A 22,701-nucleotide genomic window follows, 5' to 3' on the forward strand; every position below is an offset into this window, starting at 1 on the left:
TTCTGGATAGATTTATTTTTTGATTTATCTTTGGTTGACTTGATATTCTCTTCTGTTGAACTGATTTGTGATCTCTCTTTTTTAAATCTGACACACTTGTAAACTTTGATGTTGTGTGATGAAGGTTATTGCAGTCTTTGGAATAAAGCTGGTCATACGGTCACCATCAGTCAGTGGGCGAGATGGTTAATCTGGACCAATCTGTCATGTGACCTGAGTGAAGAAGTCGTCTCGTCTGTATGATGTTACTATTTGGGGTTGCTTTTGCATCTACACTACAAGTCTTTATCATTATTGTTTCCCACGTTTTAGAATGGTCATCAAGACTAAGAAATAATGCAGATGGGGAATTAGGTTGTGACTACAAATGTTAAATGGATTAATAAAGGTCTTCATTTGTTCATCTTCCAGATAGAGGATCCCCTGTACTTTCAAATGTTGGACACAATAGCAGCAGTGCTGCAGATGCACTGGTGAAAAACTCCAAACTGTCTGCTGCCGCACCTGAGTTTGTCCCAGGATGTTATGCATCAGTCCAGGTGAGTCTATGTGGCTCTTTTTTTTATTTTTTATTTTCTTTACCCGGATGTTAGTCTAATATTCTCTCTCTATAGGATGATGCGTATTCGGATGAGTCTGAAGGATACTACGCTGAGGCCTCACTCTCTGATTTAGTTCAGGATTTTGTAAGCCATCTGAACTCATCTCCGGGGTCCTTTGAGTCAGAAATTGAGTATATCACAGACACGCTGAACAGCTGGGTCACTACTGAGGAGATCCTGCAGGAGCTCGTAGAGCTCATCTACGTACAGGTGTGCTTGTGATGAGTTTCTGATTATGGATCTGTGTGTTGTAGGGATGAAACGCTATGGAAATTTCACATCACGATTATAGTGACCCAAATTATCACGGTTATCAATATTATCACGGTTTTGTTCAAATGAGATGAGTGTTCAAAAAGAACAGATGCACGCACTTAAAACATTTCAACAAGTTCTATATTTGAAAATCAACAAACAACAAATAAATAAAGCAGCTCTTTGCACTTTTTAAAGCTAGATTCTATTCTGTGGGATTTACTTCCTTATAATGGCCGTCGTCAATAGCAACGTATACATAATAATAATTTGGTTTAAATATAATCTCTAAAATTATCTCTGTAAATATATTCTCAAGCAATATTCTCATCCGTGTTCAGCTATGATGCATTTAAATCTAGCATATTTTGTGTAAGAGCCCCAAACAGTATCCTAGTGAAATAATGCATATCCATATTTTCATGATTTGACTGTTTATTTTATTAAATATCAAAAGGTGTGCATCATACCTGACACCTAGATGAACACTTTACAGTCAGTTTTATGACTGTCATTCTCTTCAAATGCTATTGAAGTTTGAAACGTGTATAACGTTACCAATGTTGTGTGTAACTTTAGAGACGGTCCCTAAATTCGCCAACTTTATGCCAGTTATATCAGATGCGCTGTGGCTCTGCTGTGTTTGTTTGAAACTGTTTTTGCTGCTGAAATAGAACAGAAACAGTCAATCACGGTATGATGAATGAATCTCCTGCGTACATCGCACGTTCATCTCTGCTTTGAGTGCAGATTTCAGCGAGTGAGAGCGGCGCGCGCTCTGAACAAAACTCTGGCTAATCTGAACGACCTCTGATTATGAGACATTGCTTTCATAAACTCAATAGAAACACGTGTGATTTGTTATAATGTGCAACGCGATTAAAACAGACGGCTTTTGAGAAGATTATAATAAGTTCAACCGCCAAAATGGCTAGTGTGCAGCCGAAATAACGTTACACCCGCAAATGGCGGTTGCTAATGTCAAGCCCCCTTAAAGGGTTAGTTCACCCAAAAATGAAAATTCTGTCATTAATTACTTACCCTCATGTCGTTCGACACCCGTAAGACCTCTGTTGATCTTCGGAACACAAATGAAGATATTTTAGTTGAAATCTGATGGCTCTGAAAGGCCTCCATTGGCACAATGGCACGGTTCACTCTCAAGACCCTTAAAAGGTACTAAAGACGTCGTTACAAAGTCCATCTCACTACAGTGGTTCTAAAATATCTTTATGAAGCGCAGAGAATAGTTTTTGGCGCAAAAAAACCCTAAATAACAACTTATATAGTGATGACGATTTCAAAACACGGAATCATGAAGCTTCGAAGCGTTATGAATCAGTGAGTCGAATCATGATTCGGATCGCGTGTCAAACCGCCAAACTGCTGAAATTTGGCGATCCAAACTGCTGATTCGACTCACTGATTCATAACGCTTCAAAGCTTCATGAGGCGGTGTTTTGAAATCGTCATCACTATATAAGTCGTTATTTAGGGTTTTTTTGCGCACAAAAACTATTCTCGCCGATTCATAAAGTTATTGTAGAACCACTGTAGTGAGATGGACTTTGTAACGACGTCTTTAGTACCTTTTAAGGGTCTTGAGAGTGAACCGTGCATTGTGCCAATGGAGGCCTTTCAGAGCCATCAGATTTCAACTAAAATATCTTCATTTGTGTTCCGAAGATCAACAGAGGTCTTACGGGTGTCGAACGGCTGCAGAACATGCCAGAAGAAAGTCGCTGTAATAGGAGGAACACTTCAAATCTGCGAACCCAGGGCAAGTGGACTTTGACCTCACCAAAACTACGTCTGGCAAATAATAACGTGACGCGAATAAACAAATTCAGACAAGACTAAGGTTACATTTAAAGGGTTAGTTCACCCAAAAATGAACATTCTGTCATTAATTACTTACCCTTATGTCGTTCGACACCCGTAAGACCTCTGTTGATCTTCGGAACACAAATGAAGATATTTTAGTTGAAATCTGATGGCTCTGAAAGGCCTCCATTGGCACAATGCACGGTTCACTCTCAAGACCCTTAAAAGGTACTAAAGACGTCGTTACAAAGTCCATCTCACTACAGTGGTTCTACAATAACTTTATGAATCGGCGAGAATAGTTTTTGTGCGCAAAAAAACCCTAAATAACGACTTATATTGTGATGACTATTTCAAAACACCGCCTCATGAAGCTTTGAAGCGTTATGAATCAGTGAGTCGAATCAGCAGTTTGGATCGCCAAATTTCAGCAGTTTGGCGGTTTGACACGCGATCCGAATCATGATTCGACTCACTGATTCATAACGCTTCGAAGCTTCATGATTCCGTGTTTTGAAATCGTCATCACTATATAAGTTGTTATTTAGGGTTTTTTTGCGCACAAAAACTATTCTCTGCGCTTCATAAAGTTATTTTAGAACCACTGTAGTGAGATGGACTTTGTAACGACGTCTTTAGTACCTTTTAAGGGTCTTGAGAGTGAACCGTGCCATTGTGCCAATGGAGGCCTTTCAGAGCCATCAGATTTCAACTAAAATATCTTCATTTGTGTTCCGAAGATCAACAGAGGTCTTACGGGTGTCGAACGACATAAGGGTAAGTAATTAATGACAGAATGTTCATTTTTGGGTGAACTAACCCTTTAAATGTAACCTTAGTCTTGTCTGAATTTGTTTATTCGCGTCACGTTATTATTTGCCAGACGTAGTTTTGGTGAGGTCAAAGTCCACTTGCCCTGGGTTCGCAGATTTGAAGTGTTCCTCCTATTACAGCGACTTTCTTCTGGCATGTCAAATCAAATCAAATCAAATCACTTTATTGTCACACAGCCATGTACACAAGTGCAACAGCAGGTGAAATTCTTGGTGCAGTTCCGAGCAACATAGTAGTCACGACATGACATGTACAACATTTAGAGCAGCATCAGATTACACTGATGCGCCCACAATTACTCACAGCACAGTAAACTCTACAATAAACAATAAATAATTTACACAATGTGAGTGTGGTTCTCACAGCTTTAACCAATATACACATACTTACAATATACATATACTATGTTCTGCAGACAGGGTGACCATCTTCGATTAAGTTTCCCTCAGGACTTTTGTAAAAGCCAAAATATGACCACACCTCAGATTTGGTCCTTTTAGAGGGCTGAACAATCCCCCGAGTGCTGTCACTGCCTTCTGCCATTTCTTCTCATTCAAAAAACAGCGTTGCGCTGCACCTGCACCAGACTGACGCTGACTGGACAAGATTTACCGCAAGTTTTCAAAATCGTGATAATCACACGTGGTTTTAATGATAATTAAATTTTAAACGATATTACTAACCGTCACTAGATTGTATCGTGGTTTATCGTGAAACCGGTAATTGTTTCATCCCTAGTGTGTTGTTAACCTGTCAGAGTGCACATCCTAAAGGAATAGTTCACCTGAAAATTCATTTTTCAGCATTATTTACTCACCCTCATGTTGTTTCATAATTATGACAGATGTTTAAATTTTGAGTGAACTGTTCTTTTAAATCAAAACTTCATATCAAACTTTTTGACTTTGGTACAATACTAAATTATATTCTCCAAATGTATTTTCAAATATATTCTTAAACTATTGCAGAACAAAAATTATTACAGTTTATGTTATAATAATTATTTATGTTTATATATATCTATTAAGAGAATATATTTAAAAATATAAATGTGTACAGTATATGTGTGTATATTTATATATATATGTGTATTACACACACACTGCCGTTCAAAATATTGGGATCGGTAAGATTTTTAAAAATAAGTCTCTTATGCTCACCAAGGCTGCATTTATTTACTTTTATTGAATATATTGTTCTATTTGAATATATTGTAAAATGGAATTTATTCCTGTGATCAGAGCTGAATTTCAGCATCATTACTCCAGTCTTCAGTGTCACATGACCCTTCAGAAATCATTCTAATATGATGATTTGCTGCTCAAGAAACATTTATGATTATTATCAATGTGGAAAACAGTTGTGTACAATATTTTAAAGATTATATTTCAAATAAAAGCTGCTCTTCTGAACTTTCTATTCATCAAATAATCCTGAAACAAATTGTACACAACTGTTCTACATTGATAATAATCATAAATGTTTCTTGAGCAGAAAACCATCATATTAGAATGATTTCTGAAGGATCATGTGACACTGAAGACTGGAGTAATGCGGAAAATTCAGCTTTGACCACAGGAATACATTACATTTTACAATATATTAAAATAAAAAAAAGTTATTTTAAATTGTAATATTTCACAATATTACTGTTTGTTTTGTATTTTTAATCTACTAAATGCAGTCTTGGTGAGCACAAGATACTTCTTTTAAAAGGGTCATGAATTGAGAAATCAACTTTCCCTTGAGCTTTTGATATATAAGAGGTCATGGTAATATAAGAATATCCTGTTTCAGCAGAAGTTTCAGAGCTGAAAACTTCCTTGTTCCTTGTTGACAGCTGGCTCAGCAAACGCTTGATCTGGGAATGTGCGTCCCTGTGACATCAGAGTGTGGTGAAACGCTGCCTTAACCGAAGACAACTAATGCCTAATTCTGTAGCCCCACCCACCGATTCGTGCCTGACATGTTATGGAACTTCCAAGCAATAAACATGCTGCATAAGCTTCATTCGGATTCCAATATTATGAATGCATGGATGAACTTTATTTTTAATGAATATCCAGCTCACATGGGGAAGACATTGCGCGTTGTTCCTTCATTTCTCCACGGATTCGTTTGTAAACAAGAGACTGGATTTGCAGAACGGATGAGATTACATGAATGAATGAAGCAACACACTTATGTGATGTGTTTTATATGTGATAGTATTGCATTGTTACAGATAGTTTGATGATGTGTACGTGTCTAATTGAACATAACAGGCTGGAGAATCCTTTATTTGAGGTGTTGTTGGTTCATTGTGCTGTGATTCGTGATCAGACTCGCACATGTATGGGCCAGGGCTACCAAAACGTATCACCAGCCTACTGACAGGCTATCTTAAATAGTGAAATAACATTACTTTCTTGAGGTGCGTTGTTCACTCTCTTGACTTGATATTTGAAGGAAAAATACAATCCCGGAAGTTTTGATAATACTGATTTGTCTGACTCTGCAGTGAGGCTCGTGTGTGCGTGTGTGTGTGTTAGTGAAGCACGGTTTGCGGTTCTATCCACCGATTGGGTGGGCCATAATGAATAAATAATAAAAAATAACATTCCAATTAATTGCGGGTGGGTGAGAGATAAATCATTGTGTTTGTTTGATAAAGACATTTTGCGAGCCCTGTGGGCGAATCATTCCGGTTGCCGTTTTCCCTCACGCTTTCAAAACAATTCCTCACGGGGGAGCAGAAGCTCATTATAATATGCAAAGCTTATCCAATCATAGCAGTGAGCGTTTACTTCCATGTCTTCAGTGTGGCACGCCCATAAAAACCGAGCGTTCCATGAGAGAGGCTCAAAACCAGGGCAGAAAATAGCCTATTACTTATTCATTATGATGTTTTTGAATGTAAAAACCATGCAAATGTCATACGTTTACCTCAGACAACAGTATAAAAAATGTTAAAAAGCCAGTTCATGACCCCTTTTAAACATTAAAAAACGTGCGTATCCCAACCTTTCAAACGGCAGTGTGTATGTATAATATGAAATCTAAATAATGACAGAAAGCTGCATGAACTTTACTCAAAATTGTCTTTTTTTAATTTAGTTTTGCATGCTCATTGTCTGTTCTGTTGAAAAAGCATGCATGTAACCTGAGACGGCCTCTGTAACACCTTGGGTATTTTTATATTACGGATAATCCGTTATTACATTTTGTAATTGGTATATCTCAAATCATGTATCAGTGCTGTATTTGTTTTCCACAGTCCACGTCTATCACTAACTTCGCCTACACTGGTGCGCGGCTCTGTAACCATCTGTCTCATCAAATCCGTCTCACTCCACACAGCGGAAACTTCCGGCAGCTCCTGCTGCAGAGGTAAACCCTCTAACGGTTAAAAAACAAAACTGCATGGATTTTGCAGACAAACATTGTTTTGGTTGTGCTTTGGCTCTGCGTGAGTGTGCGGATGAATATGGTTATCCTTCTGCTCATAATAAAACATTCACTAGGCTTAAGAGATATAACCAGTTTAGAAAGGGTCTCAAGCTGACTAGCTGAAGACATTACTGTAGCTTTACCCATTAATAGACACAGTACTTCCTTCACTTTCAGTTTTGTTTACTCTCATTTTTGTAAGTTTCATTTATCCTTAAACTCCATTCTTTGGTGTTTGTGTAGGTGTCGAACTGAGTATGACCGGAGGGAGCAGGCCGTGAGAGGAGATCCAGAGACCCAGAAAAAGTTTCACTCATATGTGCTGTTTCTGGGGGAGCTTTACCTTAACCTGGAGGTCAGTTCCCGGCACACACACACACACACACACACACACACACACACACACACACACACACACACACACGCAAATAGAATGGGTCACTCTCAGGAGCTCAGTGAACTCAAGCGTGGTACCGTGATAGGTTGCCACCTGTGCAATAAATCCATTAGTGAAATTTTCTCACTACTAAATACTCCACAGTCAACTGTTAGTGGTATTATAACAAAATGGAAGCAATTGGGAACAACAACTCAGCCACGAAGTGGTAGGCCACGTAAAATCACAGAGCGGGGTCAGCGCATGCTGAGGCGCACAGTGCGCAGAAGTCTTTCTGCAGAGTCAATATCTACAGACCTCCAAACTTCATGTGGCCTTCAGGTTAGCTCAAGAACAGTGCATAGAGAGCTGTATGGAATGGGATGGGTTTCCATGGACGAGCAGCTGCATCCAAGCCTTAAATCACCAAGTGCAATGCAAAGCGTGGGAAGCAGTGGGGTAAAGCACGCCACCACTGGACTCTAGAGCAGTGGAGATGTGTTCTCTGGAGTGACCAATCAAGCTTCTCTATCTGGCAATTTGATGGACGAGTCTGGGTTTGGCGGTTACCAGGAGAACGGTACTAGCTTGACTGTATTGTGCCAAGTGTGAAGTTTGGTGGATGGGGGTGATGGTGTGGAGTTATTTTTAGGGGTTGGGCTAGGGGTGTGCGATTATATATCGTCTATGAAAATATAGTAGTTGTTGTTTTAACGATGTGCGATCTGACATTATCGAGTATATCTCTCACACATGCACACACACACAGAGAGTGCGTGCATAGACTACTTGATGAAGTCTTGTAGATTAGATTAGTGCGGGTGCGCACCATTGATGAATGGTGCCTATTCATCAAAGAACCCTAAAAAATGTTTTTTACACAACTGCTTTAAACATTGATAATAATCATAAATGTTTCTTGATCAGCAAATCCTCATATTAGAATGATTTCTGAAGGATCATGTGACACTGAAGACTGGAGTAATGATGCTGAAAATTCAGCTCTGATCACAGGAATAAATTACAGTTTAAAATATATTCAAATAGAAAGAGTTATTTTACATTTTAATAATTTTTCACAATATTAGAGCTTTTATTGTTTTTTTAATAACATAAATGCAGCCTTGGTGAGCAGAAGAGACTTCTTTCAAAAACAATCAAAATAGTACAGTTTCCAAACTTTTGATTGGTAGTGTATGCGTGCGCTCTCGATCACTGATCGCACGCTTCATTCATGTATAGACACACAGTACATTTGCATTGTTTCTACACGTACTGTATTTTTTTGTAATTCAGTTTTGCCATGAAGATCAGATGCCGACATAAAATCTATACTACTAATATATTTACTATATAAATTACTATAAATGCCAGTCAAAATTGTATATCTCTGTATTTTGTACAGGGAGTGCAGAATTATTAGGCACGTTGATTTTCTGATCATATTTTTTATGTATAAAATATATATATATATATATATATATATATATATATATATATATATATATATATATATATATATATATATATATATATATATATATATATATATATATATATATATATATATATATATATATATATATATATATATATATATATATATATATATATATATATATATATATATACATAATATATATATAAATATATATATAAAATATATATATATATATAAATATATATATAAATATAAATATATATATATATATATATATTTTTTTTTTTTATTTTTTTTTTATTTTAAATAAAGCTCACTTAAGGATTTATTACCTTACCAGAAAAGGTTTTAGAATTTGTATCATATGTTAATGTTAAAAATCTTGTATAATATTAATTGCTGTATCTTTTTCTGTTTCCTTGTTTATTTTGTTTTTATTATATATATATATATATGTAATTCTTATAATATTTTAATTCAGTTTTTGCCACGAGTAAGCCACAGATGCTGACATGGCATTAAATAAAACTATACTGATACTATTATTTTTAAATATTATGATTTAGGTTTTATTTATTACATTTCAGTTTAGTTCAGATTAAAATTGTATTTATTGTGCTTCAACCTAAACTTATTTCAGTTAAACTTATTTCTCATTTTCAGTTAGTTCAATTTTTTCCATCTTGTATTTGTTTGATTATTAATTTTTTTCAGTTGACAATTCTTTTAACAGTTTTAGTTTAGTTAAATGTAGTTAATTTAACTAACCCTGGTCAATCAGCCGCTCATCATTACTAAATAAACCTCGGCAGAGCTTGACCTACTGAAAATTATGTAATGCTAAAGCTTAAACCAATTAAAACCCTTCATGTCTATTCCTTTGCATAACCTAGTATATAAAACCTGCCATATATGCTTGAATTCGTAAGTCAGATTTTGTAATTTTTACATTATAGATAAAAATGCAAAAACAGCTTTCAGATTTGTAGCTTGTTATTCAACTGTAGCTGTGTTTTTATTCTGTTGCCCAAATATGTGATCTACTACAATTTTATATTTCAATTCTTTAATGTCTTTCAGGTGAAAAGTGGGAAAGGCACACCAGGACGAGCTGATGTCTTACTGGCAGCGCTGAAGGATCTTTTGAACACATTATTCTCTCACCCAGATGACCCAAATCTAATGTGTGCTGTCAGATTACTCAAGGTTTGAAATATTCCTGTTCTTATACAGGGTAACTGCAGTAAATGGTTGTTGTCAAGTGACCTCAGGACTTCGCTTAAGATCATTAGTGACAGTAATCCTGACATAAACAAAGACTTTGAAATTTCCAGACAACTCAAAACACTGATATGGAATAATACCTTTAATTTAATCAAGCATTTAATGAATTTAATCAGATAATAATGCACTACTATGCTTTTGGCGTTGACTTGCATTGTTTTACTGTACTGATCTGACAAGCTGAGCGGTTCCATTCTGGATGACACATGGAAGGAGAAAGGGCAGTCAGACATGAAGGAGATCATCAAGAAGATTGAAGAAATTTTGTTGGACGCCAAATGCAGCCGGTGAGTGAGTCGGGCACCAGTAGATTGTTTAGTATATAGGGTTGGGGGCAAAAGTGATGTCCATCTTAGGAAAATTGACATCTTCACCCTTATATTAATGATTTATTAAAGGGGTCCTTGATTATGATTTCACTTTTTTAACTTTAGTTAGTGTGTAATGTTGCTGTTTGAGCATGAACAACATCTGCAAAGTTACAACGCTCAAAATTCAAAGCAAAGGGAGATATTTTAATTAAAGAAATCGCTTTTTACGGACTACAACAAATGGCTGGTAGGGACTACAGCGAGCTGCTTCATATTGTCCCCAAGTGGATAGAAATGTTGATCGGTGTAAACCCGAGTTCTGGCTGTCTTTCTCTGCCTTTGAGAAAATGACAGGCCAGACGAGCCAATCCTAAAGTCTCCTGGTTTGACGTCCAAGCAGGAACAGTTACCTCTCTTTCCTCCACCCAGAGAATCTGGCACACCCATGCAAACGCTCGAGAGATCAGTGCATCATTGCTTGTGAACGAGTGAATGCTGGCAGTTTCTCAGTGTTTGGATGTACAAATGAAAACAGAAGTCTTTTTTCAGTTCCTTCTGATCTGTGATCAGTGATTTCTTATGTGTAGCTACTAGCTAGTTATTTATTATTCGTGCACACACTGCGGCTTCTCTCTCTCCCGACAGAACGGTGTTTTCGTGTTTTCTATCTTGTGAGTCAGTGTTTTTGTACGTCCTCGTCGCATCTATCGGTTCTACAATGTGCATACAGTCGTTACATCTTTAGAGATAAACCTCACACACGCCGAGGCTCGGGCTGCACTGTCCGGTCGGCCTCCTACATCCCCGACCCCCAGTACTGCATCTGGCCCACAGCGGAGGCGCCTTATGCGGCACGAGATTAAGCAGAAGGGGGGTAAGCGTGAGGGTATCTGGGCTAGGCTAGCCAGCTATTCCCACAATAAACTGGATTACATTCGATTACTGCTGTTGTGTCTTTGTTTGCGCTGTGTACTCAATGTGCGTCACTGACGCTTTCCATATGATAGGAACATATCTAAAAATAATGGTATTATCAACACTTACTCATAACTTGTTCATCTCGACAGCTGTAAAGGCCTGTACACACTGGGACGAATATCGCACGCGCTTATCGTCAGCGTTTTTCGTGCCGTTTTTCGGCGCGTCTTGAGTGTTCACACCCAAGCAATTTTCACTGGCAATGCGCCGAGTGAACGTGCACATTCAGTAGATGCACTCCCGGTACACAAGATGGTGCTGCGGCACTTACGCTTCTGACACTCGCTTGTCACACAGAAGAAGAGGAGAGACAGTATTTACGTGCTTGACAAAACCACAGATATATTATGTCTATGGCAAAACCATTCACACACTTTTTGCTAACTGGCTAGCAGCATTAGCAGCTCATCTTCTTCTTTGTCTACTTACTACTTCTTCGTCGTATCAATGTGTGCTCGGCAAGACCGATTTTGTGCTTGAGCGCCACCAAGTCGTGTTTTACTGTCCCTTCAGCAGCTCCAGGCACGTGAACAAAAGCGCTGATCTCATTGGTCGGCCAGTTTTTAACGCGCCGCGTCAAAATAAAAAAACGAACCCGAGGCGTTTTTTTTTAAATGACGCTTTTACGCCTGCCGTTTTACGCGTCGGTGTGCACACTCACATTGGCGCCCATTGTTTAGTCACGAGGCGTTAAACGTCGGCGATAAACGCGCGCGAAAATCGTCCCGGTGTGAACAGGCCTACAAAGTTGGTAATAATGATGAAGACAGACTCGGCGTGACTGGGACTCGTGTTTATTCAGAACTCTCAAATACAAACAAAATAAACTCATGCTGACAGCGCTCTCATAACTCAGTAGTTACTATAAATAACTTTGTTAGCAATCTCTGATCTCAGTCTCTGGTACATTAGTGATGTCCGGTTCGCGAACGATCTTTCTTTTGAACCGGTTCTTTTTAGTGAACCGAATCAGTTCACCAAATCGGACTGAATCGTTCTAAACGGTTCGCGTCTCCAGTCAGCGCTGATCCATAATTTACTAAAGTTACTAACTTTCTGACATGAGTGACAGCCCCTCCGACTAGAAATAGACTAATAACCTGAAGTATATGCTGTAACTAAAACAGTTCACTGAACTGAGACTGACAGAACCGATGTGAAGTGAACTCCGGTCCATCCGTCTCTCTGGCAGCAGCTCGTGCCTCATAGACCTCGTTAAACCACGCCCCCTCCGCTCATATCAAATGCAAAGATGTCAGCCAATCACAACAGTGGGCGTTTTTACTGAAGTCTCACAGCAGACACACTCTTGTAACAGGGCATTCAGCCACAGGGCAAACAGCAGTATAGAAAAAATGCCTTTTATTTCTAAATTATGATATTTTATGATGTAAAAATCATAACAACAAGTATAAGTGCTCACCCTCAAAAAGTGACAATTTTAACATGCTATAAAAATCTGTAGGTTATTTTGAGCTAAAACTTCACATACACACTCTGGGGACATCAGAGACTTATTTTACATCTTGTAAAAAGGGGCAAAATCGGACCCCTTTAAACGATTTTGTAAGCATATTGCATAAGCCCCGTTTCCACCGAAATTACCCGGAACAATTTGTCCCAGGAACACCCCCCCCAAGACCTGTTGGTGTCTACGTTTCCATCGTGGTCTAAAGTACCGTGAAGATTAGTCCGGTGACGTAGGACTGCGCGTGACTTTCCAGAGCCCACTGGATTTCGTATTGTTGCACTTAAAGCCTGAACCTCGCCGTCGGTCCATCGCTCATATTTTTTAAACTCCATTGTTGATTCGAATAGCAAACAACTCTTACTGCACGCTCCCCAAAAAACTTTGAGGTTGAAATAAAATGCTGCGTGAGCTCAACCAATCAGCATGTTCAGCGCCCAAGTCTCACCCCTGAAAGTTCCTGATCTTTGAAAAAGTACTACCTCACAAGCAGGGCCGTTTTGAGCGGGAAATCTTTACCCGGAAATTTATTTAGACCCCGGTTCCTGCGGTCGAAACACACAGAGTACCACCCCAAAGTCCCTAGTTCCTGGAGAAAGTTCCCGCGGTGGAAACGCGGCTATAGTTGTGCTTGGAGTCAATTGTTTTCTTTGTGATTTGCATTGAAACAAGCCAAATTGTGCAGACATAATTTTTGGCCAGCCTGTCAGACAAAGAAAGTATGAACAATTGCAAAACCATGAGAGAACCAATGAAATATTGATAACCTGATATTTTGATGGTGTAATTGAACTTGTAGGGTCATTGAGAACAAATATCCCCTCCGGACATCACTTTTGGTCTCTACTGTATGTATGTAGTGTTGAGGTTTATGAGCATCACTGTCTGCACTCCCCTTGGTAATCACTGTATATTTGCATAAAAGCACAACTTTGTTGCATCAACGGTTATTGTTGCTCATGACAATAGAAACTGTCAACTTCCAGTTGCTTTGTTTCTGCATATGACTGTCAGTGTGAATTGCCTTTATATTGAGGTGAGCAATTCAATTGCATTATTGAGATGTCTATTGTATCTGTGCTTTTGTAGAGATGTCAGAGAGATGCTATTGAAACTGGTGGAGTTACAGTCCAGTAACTGGGGGCGAGTTCACACAGCCGCTGTGCCCAGTGATGCTACACCTGACAATGACCCCAACTACTTTATGGTGCGTGTTTGCAGAAAAAATTAAATTAATCCAGATGCACATAATGAGGTTTTGGAGTAAAATATGTAATCCGTGACAGTCTCCTCTGCTCACCAAGGCTGCATTTGTTTGATCATATCTACCGTAAAAACAATAATATTGTGAAATATTATTACAATTTAAAATAACTGTTTTCTATTTGAATATATTTTAAAATGTGATTTATAAAGCTTAATTTATAGCTTAATTTCAGCTGCAATGATCAGTTGAATGCATGCTTGTTGAATAAAAGTATTAAAGGGTTAGTTCACCCAAAAATGAAAATTCTGTCATTAATTCCTCACCCTCATGTGGTTCCAAACCCTTAAGACCTTCGTTTATCTTTGGAACACAAATTAAGATACTTTTGATGAAATCCGAGAGCTCTGAGCCCACATAGACAGCAACACAACGACCACTTTCAAGGTCCAGAAAGGTAGTAAAGAAATGGTTAAATTAGTCCATGTGACTACAGTGGTTAAACATATTAATGTTTTGAAGTGACGAGAATACTTTTCATGCGCAAAAAAACAAACAATAATAACAACTTTATTCACCATGTCTTCTCTTCTCTTCCCTGTCACTCTCATACGCTATTCACGCTGTTGGACAATTCACAATGTAGCGCTTCTGAGTTCTACGGCAGAACGGCGGCTCACTTTTGGCTGAGCACCACATGCATGCGTTGTGATGCTTGCGTGAATCACTTAGGCCCCGATCACACAATGCGTTTTTACAGCGAGAGGCGCCTCTTTTGAATAGATTTCTGTTGGCAGAGAGCGTTGTAGCAACAATGAGTTTCGGGGAATAATTAATTCAAATGGTATTAATATTCATGAGTCTATGAATATGATTTGCTTGTTGTACAGACAATATTACGTATAATGGAACCTTTAATCATTTAAAAGTAACTTTTATCCAAATTGATTTTTTCATCAATTATCAATCTTACAAACCTTAAGAAACATTAATCTACTTGATCAGGACAAATAATATTTCTTATGTTTGTACAATTTGTACTACTGAAGTAGTAATACAGGAAAATCAAACTTAAATGGGTAGCTAAAATCTTACGTCTCATTGACTTCGATATTTGTGAGCAAAACAATACGGATTCAATTTAATGCAATCATTGGGTTTTAATAAAACAACTACAGTTTACAAAGCTACGATTCATATGGGGAAATATGCATATATATGTTGGAGAAAACAAACAATATGGTACAAACAAGGAAACATGAAACTTAACGAATAATAAAAAGGGAAGAAGAATTAACAAGGGAGGGAGAGAGAGCGAGAGACAGAGAGAGAGAGACAGCTTCACAGTCCTTTCGCAAGAGCCCTCAAGAAATTCATTTTCCTGTGAACGGGAATAATTCAGACAACCTTTTCCAAGCAGTTTGATTGTGAAATAGAATACTTGCATTACTACGGCTTCTTGTGTAAGTGTCTGAGTTCGAATCATCGGGGAAGTTCACTAAGGATTTGCGAGTCCCAGCTGAGCTTCTTTGAAGTTTAGGAAAGTAGCTCCAGAAGTCTGACGGTTTTTCTCTCCGTGCGGGGAGGCCTTCTCTCAGGATTGGGAAGACCAGGGTTGGTCTTCCCCTTCATGGCGAAATGCCAAGAGGTCCGTTCCTTGTGGTGGCGAAAATGCATAGAGTTGTTGGTTGGTTCCAGTTTTTATAGATTGGAGCGTTGAACTCTTTGGGCGTCGGCTATCCAATCTCTTGCGGCTACACGATGACGCCTCGGATCTAATCAGCGTAACACACAGGCCATTTGTTTAAGTATGATTTGATTAGAAAAGTCATGAGGGCTGTGAGGTGTTCAGACTTTGGCCTTCCTGCCAGACGACTGATTGAATCATTACTGTTACAGCGTTATGCACGCTGCTTATGCGCCCCTGGGCACCTCGCGTTTTAACCGCTTTCTGCACCTCGCGTTTTAGAAGGAGCGCTCTGAGTGCATGAAGTTGAAAACTCTGAGCGGAAAAGTCATCGTGTTTTTTTTTCTATTGTCCAATCGAATGAATGGAAAGGCAGGCTTTCCATTGTGGCGACCGTCACCTTGATTAGACTGACAGCACAGCTGATTCGGGGGTTTCCTAGCAACGCGCCTCGCGTTTTCGAACCGGAAAAACACGCTCTGTGTGATCGGGGCCTTATGGGGCTTTCACACAGGATGCCGAATGCGCTGCGCTGGCCGCTGGGTTCAGCGTAGCCCTTCATATACGAAGTGATTTGCGCTTCGCTGGCCAGAGCAAAGTAGGCGGAGTTTTCGAAACTGTTCATCCATTATGTTCATCTTTCCGTGCTTGTTTCAATGCACCGTTTCTATTGGCCGCGCGGGTAATCGTCACAGAGCGCAGCGGCAAAAGTTAAAATATTTTGAACTTTGACCGCGGCATACGCGCAAGCTCGTCAATGGTGCGCTCCGCCACCGCGCCATTGAAATGAATGGATTTCTTAGCGCTGCGGTGCCGTTCTGTGTGAAAGGCCCATAAGAGTGTCACAGAAGAGAATGTTGAATAAAGTCATTATTTTTGTTTACTTTTTGTTCGCAAAAAACATTCTCGTCACATTAAGGAGGAATCACTGGAGTCACATGGACTATTTTAACGATGTTTTTACTACATTTCTGGTCCTTGAAAGTGGTTGTTGTGTTGCTCTCTATGTGGGGTCAGAGAGCTCTCGGATTTAATCAAAAATATCTTAATTTGTGTTCTGAAGATGAACAAAAGTCTTCTGGGGGTGAGTACATGAGGGTGAGCAATTAATGACAGCATTTCATTTTTCACTAACCCTTTAATTAATTTATTTTTTTAAAGTAATCTGTGACAGTACCTTAGTCTCACTGTGTTTCACTCATGTTCCTCAGAATGAACCAACCTTCTACACAGCTGATGGGACGCCTTTCACAGCAGCAGATCCTGGTGAGTATTGGCAGTCTTTAGTCTGCTGGTATGACCCCGACCCATGTACAGACTTCCTCATGTGTTATATTAAGTGGGTGAATATCACAAAACTGTTCAACTGACAATGTTCAAGTTCAAAATCTAAAGAAAATCTGAAATTATATTTTGCAGAAAAACTAGCCTATTTTAGGGCCATTAAGACTTGAATTATTTTTTTAGTACATATTTCCATTAGGAAAAAAATATAGTAATAATTGAATACCAAATTCTTATCATTTTTTTTGTAGATTAATAAAAATTACTGTATTTTTTTGTTGTCGTTGTAATATATTTTTTTATTTCATTACACTAAAATGAAGAAATTAAGTACATTTTCATGTTTTTAAAAAGTCTCTTATGCTCACCAAGGCTGCATTTATTTGATAAAAATACAGTAAGAACAGAAATAAAATCTAAAATATTATTACAATTTAAAATAACTGTTTTCTATTTGAATATATTTTCAAATGAAATTTATTCCTGTAATGCAAAGCTGCATTTTTAGCTGCCATTTAGCAGAATTTTTTTGCAGCCATTATCAGTTTAATGCGTCCTAAATACTTTATAAAAAGCTTTTTTATTTGCATTATGACGATGAGAAATGTATTTTGATTATGAAAAATGTCACAATGCTCATACGGGTTTAATTTTCTCTAAGTGATCTATAATTTCTTTTTTTATTATTTGGTTTATAATATGTCATGGAAATGTTCTTGACAGGATTCTAGAAGTTTTTTCATATTCAATGCATTTCACATGTATTTGTGCAGCGCTTTTCACAATACATATTTTTTAAAGCAGCATTACAGAAAATGCATTTTTCTGTTTCAATTAGGAGTAATCTGTTATTAGTGGTTATTGTCAAAAGAATGTCCATATGGCAGAAATGTACAGTTCCAAGATGATACAAATCATGCAGTTGGCTAACGTCATGCATTCATTTAAGCAGAAATGACGAGCGTGTTAAAGTGTAATTTGTCCTTTTTTTTTTCCCCCACCACAGAATACTCGGACAAATATCAGGAGATTCTAGACAGAGAAGACTACTTCCCTGATGCATATGAAGAGAATGGAAATGAATCGTGAGTAGAATATCTAGTATATAATGTCTGTTTACTGCACAACTTAGTAATATATAGTAAAGCTGAGAGGATGATGAGGCCAGCAGCAGCGGTTAGTGTGGCCTAGTGTTATTTTAGTATCATTGAGATTTTTTTAAATGTCTAATATAGTTTTTATTTTTAGTTATTTAGTTTATTTTGGTCAAATAATTAAACTAATTTAGAACTAAAAATGAGAGGTGTTGCTTTATATTTATTCAATGTTTGTTTATTTCAGTTAAAGTTAATTTTATTTAAAGTAACACAGGTTTTATTGGTTTTAGTTTTAGTTATAACCATAATAACCCTGGTGTGAACATCCCTTCTGCTCAAACTCCAGTAATTGTCCTCATTACAATGACGCTGGGTGGAGTCAAAGAGCACATTTTTAGTGAAGTCAGCAGTCCAGGGAAAGAGGGGGGCTTAGTCTTCAGCCCATTGGATGGGCCATGAACAGATGGGCTTTAGGGACACGTCTCCCACGACCCCACGTATTCTATGCCAATGCAGGAGACATTGACAAAAAAAATATATAATTTTTTTTTTTTTTTTACTGCAGTTGCAATAAGGCACTTATAATGAAGGAATGCATGAACATAATCAAAAATTAATTGTTCATGGTGCAGTAATCCAACCTTATATTGATGATTTAGACAACTTCATACATTTATTTTAAAATCGGCATTAAGGATCCTCATAATTAACTGATTAATTGAGATTGAGATTTTTTTAAAATGTCTATATAGTTTATATTTTTTGTTATTTCGTTGATTTTAGTCAAATATTATCAATTAAACGGTTTAAAATGTATTTTTTGAAAACGTTTGCTGCATGGATAAAAAATACGCTATACATTGGGTTTCTGAGAGCGAGAGAAAAAAAACCCATAATTTGCATAGAAGTCATTATTATTACAATAATGTAAAATACTGGTAAATAAAGCGAAATGTTTACAAACATTATAAACATAGCTATAAGCTATTTTAGTTCCCCTCACGCCACAAGAATAAACGCTCTGAACAAGCATTAAAAAAAATTAAAGTAGCTAGCCTACATAAACGTCAAGCCAAAATGAATTTGTTTAAAGTGAAACTGAAACAGAAACCGCACAACCGGTTCATGTAGTCTACCTCTGTCATTTGGCACGACTCCAAATGTTTCCATATTCGCGATGTATTTGATTTATTACGTAAACTAGGCTTTGTACTTCACTCGCATTCTAATATCCACATAAAACATCATCCTTTACATGCGCTAAAATGTTGCTTGGCATAATAACAGCACAGTGACTATTTCAATTGAGCAGTGTATCTTGTTATATGTTTGGTTGACTATTTTATTTTGATAATGAACAGTCTGCAAAGTCAAGTTTGCAAGAGCTGATATGTTGTGTGTGTGTGCGCGCGCGAGGCTCCTGCTTGATCATTTATGGTCAATAAGATAAGATTATAATAAAAAATAATTTTATTATAATCTTTAATCAAATACGTTAACTTTCCCTCCCCCATGAAACGACTTCTCTTCTCTCCCGGTCATGTGCTATGGCGCGAGGGCGGGGTTATCGCCCCCTGTCTCGTTTCTGCACCGCCTCAGAAACCTGTCACTGATCGTAGCAATATGGTGGTTAGGTGCATTTTTCTCGGCTTCTAGGACTTGAGGCAAAAAGGGAGAAATATTTGAGAAATAAAAGCTTTTTTAATGTAAAAATTACTCAATATAGTCGGACAAACAGCTTGTTGTGACGGCTCGCACTTAGGAATGCAGCGTGTGTGAACGTGCTTGCGTCCCTTATAAGGGAGGGCTGAGAAAAAAGTTGTACAGAAATAAAGCCATAAAAGGCTTAAAATAAGTGAAATCTGTAGCATAAACCAGCGAAAAGTGAGGAAATATGCTCAGTAACATATGTAGAAAAGATTTAGAGAGAAAATACATTTATTTAAGAGATAGATTGAGTTTTTCTCCACAACTGAGTGCAAACTTCAAATCTGCCTCCATTTTGTTAGCAACGCCCAACTTCCAACGATCCAATCAATTCCCGAAGGACGAAATCAAGCCTCGCCCTACAATTTTTTTTTTCTAATTTCAGAAGCCGTTTCACTCGGATATGTCACAATAAGGAGAAAAAGACGATCTCAACTTCCGTTTCACGCCGACTTTAAACTCACAATTAAAGCAAAATATTGTGCTTTTGTAAAAATAAAGAAAACAAACCGGATGTGCTTTGTGCCATCTCGATTTCCTTGTTTGTGGCGTGCGTCACAAAAATGAATAGAAACTCAGCTTTTGTTCCTCTGTTTATATAATATGGAAATGAGATAATTTTAATGGGTCACAGACGCTTATTCTAATTTAACACAATCTTGTCGTTAACAGTTAATGATCGGTTGTCGGTTTGGGAGGAAAAAAAGCTAAATTAATATCCCTAGTCGGCATGAAACAGAAGTCATGTCTTGATGTATATCTGAGTGAAGCAGCTTCTCGAACAAGAAAAAAGGTTTGGTAAGACTTGATTTTTGTCACCAGTAAATGCGTTATCAGAGAAGAGAAGAGGGGTGCTTCTCAATACTCTAATGGATGCTTCCTCCGTCCTCCAGCCTGTGACCCGGAAAACCGATCCAACTTAGCCATCTTGAAGGACATCTCAATTCCGTAAAAGCACCATCAGTAGGCGAGGAACGAGGAGTGAGGAAGCTTCCAGAGGAGCTATGAGCGAGCGGAAGTCTTTCTTGTCGAGACACCTGATGCACATATAAAATCTCCTTCCCCTATCATTTTAGCTTATGTTTTGCAGTGATGCTTGAGTGACCAAGTATATTCCACTGTACAAATAAGCTTTCTTTCCATTTCTCCATCCTCATTTTCGTTCCTTGCATGAGGTGCATCGTTGCTTTCCAAGCGGCAACCACCCCCAGTCTCTCTTGAAACCAATATGGCAGTGGCTTCCATATCTATCTATAACTCATTCGTTTACATTATATAAAGCCTTCAAATTCTGCATAATTAAGGGCGTGGCCACTTGAGTGACAGGTGGATTGCCATTTGTCTGCTGTCTGTTAGTCATCATGTCACCTCAGCTCCACCCACGTCCCGCCTTTTTGCCCATTTTCTGTTATCCGGGAGTGACGCGACGCGCTACCAAGATGGCCGACTTTGAGGCTTCAAAACTGCTCTTCAGAACCCTATGGGTGACACTACGTCCATATTTTTTTACAGTCTATGGTTTCTTCACATCCTCACGAGGGTGGAGCTGAGACACGAGGAAAGAAAGCGAGAATGCACAAATAAAACATGAGAATCACCCAAGATGTCATTTATAATAAATACTGCAATATTCCATAAAAATTAAGAACGAGGCCATATATAAGCTTTCACTGTTCCTTCTGTTTCAGCTTCAATGATGATGACGACGATGAAATGGATCCAGAGATCGAGGAGGCGTTTGAGAAGTTTTGCATGGAGTCGGACGCAAGAAGAAAGAAATGAGCGACTGTGAGGTTGTCATGTTTAACACAGTACCCGACCAGCTGGAATGTTTCAGAGTGGGCGGAACCAAGAACGTTTTGGTTGATTTTCGTTTCATTTCTCAACAAGAACTTCTTGGCTACAATGTCACTGGATTTATGGCTGGGATTACTGTTTAGTTGAAATGCAGTATCATTTGCAAGTCCATCAGGCCATCAAATTGTCAGTAGCCATTGGTTTGGCATTTGGGTTGTTAGGTTTATTTTATGCGTGTTCTGAATTATCAAACATCCCCAAAAAAAAAAGTTTGCCGTGAGATTTTATTATGAGCCGGAGAGTAGCATCATCAAGTGTACGTGTGGTTTGTTTGCAAACTAACTGCTCCGTAAACGCAGGAGGAATGAGACGGGACACATCAGTTTGGGTTTTTCCTCGTCAATTCTTTGCTGATTACAGTTACAGAGCACAGGAAGTAAGAAGTTTTAAGAACCAAATTCTACTGTTCTTCCTTTCTCAGATTCTCCTTGAACCTTTTTTTTTTTTTTTTTTTTAGAGTTTTACTTTCAATTTGTGCACATGTTTGAGGAAAAGAGGAGCCCCAACTTTAAAGTATGTTTGTTTGTTTGTTTGTTTGTTTGTTTTTTTTGAATGCAGGGATACATTTTCCACATATGTTAAGTGTGTCAAATCAGATCTCGAGGAAAAGCTCAGTACAGGTTTGGGGGTTTACACAGATTCATCCGCCACTGTGATTTACAGATGTTTTCTCATCACCAACATCTCATGGATCCCAGATAAAGGAATGTTTATTTTAATATAGCTGTAAATATTATTTGCTGCATTGTTTGCCTGCAATAAATCTTTATTAATAAACTGCCTCTTTGTGTTTCTGTTGGTCAGACCTGAGCTGTTTTTGATAGAATAGTTTTTTTCCCCTCAGTTAATGGACTGTTAGATGAGATGCTGTCCAACTTGTTAACCCTTTCACGCATGCAGACTAGTGAACTAAGGTACATTTTAGGCTAATGTATTATACAATATAACATTAACTATTGTGACTTTTGTGAAACTGTTGATAGACAAAATTTAATTGTGATTCACAAAACAAAAATGAAATGTATGACGTATCAGTGGTACTATTGATATTCAGTTAACGTTT

General features: G+C 38.0%; 1 protein-coding gene across 1 annotated transcript in view; it reads left to right on the forward strand.

Annotated features, from left to right (window-relative positions):
• The window catches only part of paip1 (poly(A) binding protein interacting protein 1), a 25,525-nt gene extending 3,095 nt beyond the window's left edge, over nt 1-22,430 (forward strand). Inside the window, exons 2-11 of the mRNA XM_079815228.1 lie at nt 412-539; nt 615-812; nt 6,772-6,884; nt 7,188-7,299; nt 9,842-9,967; nt 10,226-10,332; nt 13,892-14,009; nt 16,905-16,959; nt 17,984-18,062; nt 21,470-22,430. Coding sequence (XP_079671354.1) covers nt 412-539; nt 615-812; nt 6,772-6,884; nt 7,188-7,299; nt 9,842-9,967; nt 10,226-10,332; nt 13,892-14,009; nt 16,905-16,959; nt 17,984-18,062; nt 21,470-21,563 — 1,130 coding nt within the window. The 3' untranslated portion in view covers nt 21,564-22,430. The remainder of the gene's footprint in view (nt 1-411; nt 540-614; nt 813-6,771; nt 6,885-7,187; nt 7,300-9,841; nt 9,968-10,225; nt 10,333-13,891; nt 14,010-16,904; nt 16,960-17,983; nt 18,063-21,469) is intronic.
• Nucleotides 22,431-22,701: the final 271 nt, after the last annotated feature.

Source organism: Gobio gobio, assembly GCF_949357685.1.
Source record: "Gobio gobio genome assembly, chromosome: 4".
Lineage (NCBI taxonomy): Eukaryota > Metazoa > Chordata > Actinopteri > Cypriniformes > Gobionidae > Gobio > Gobio gobio.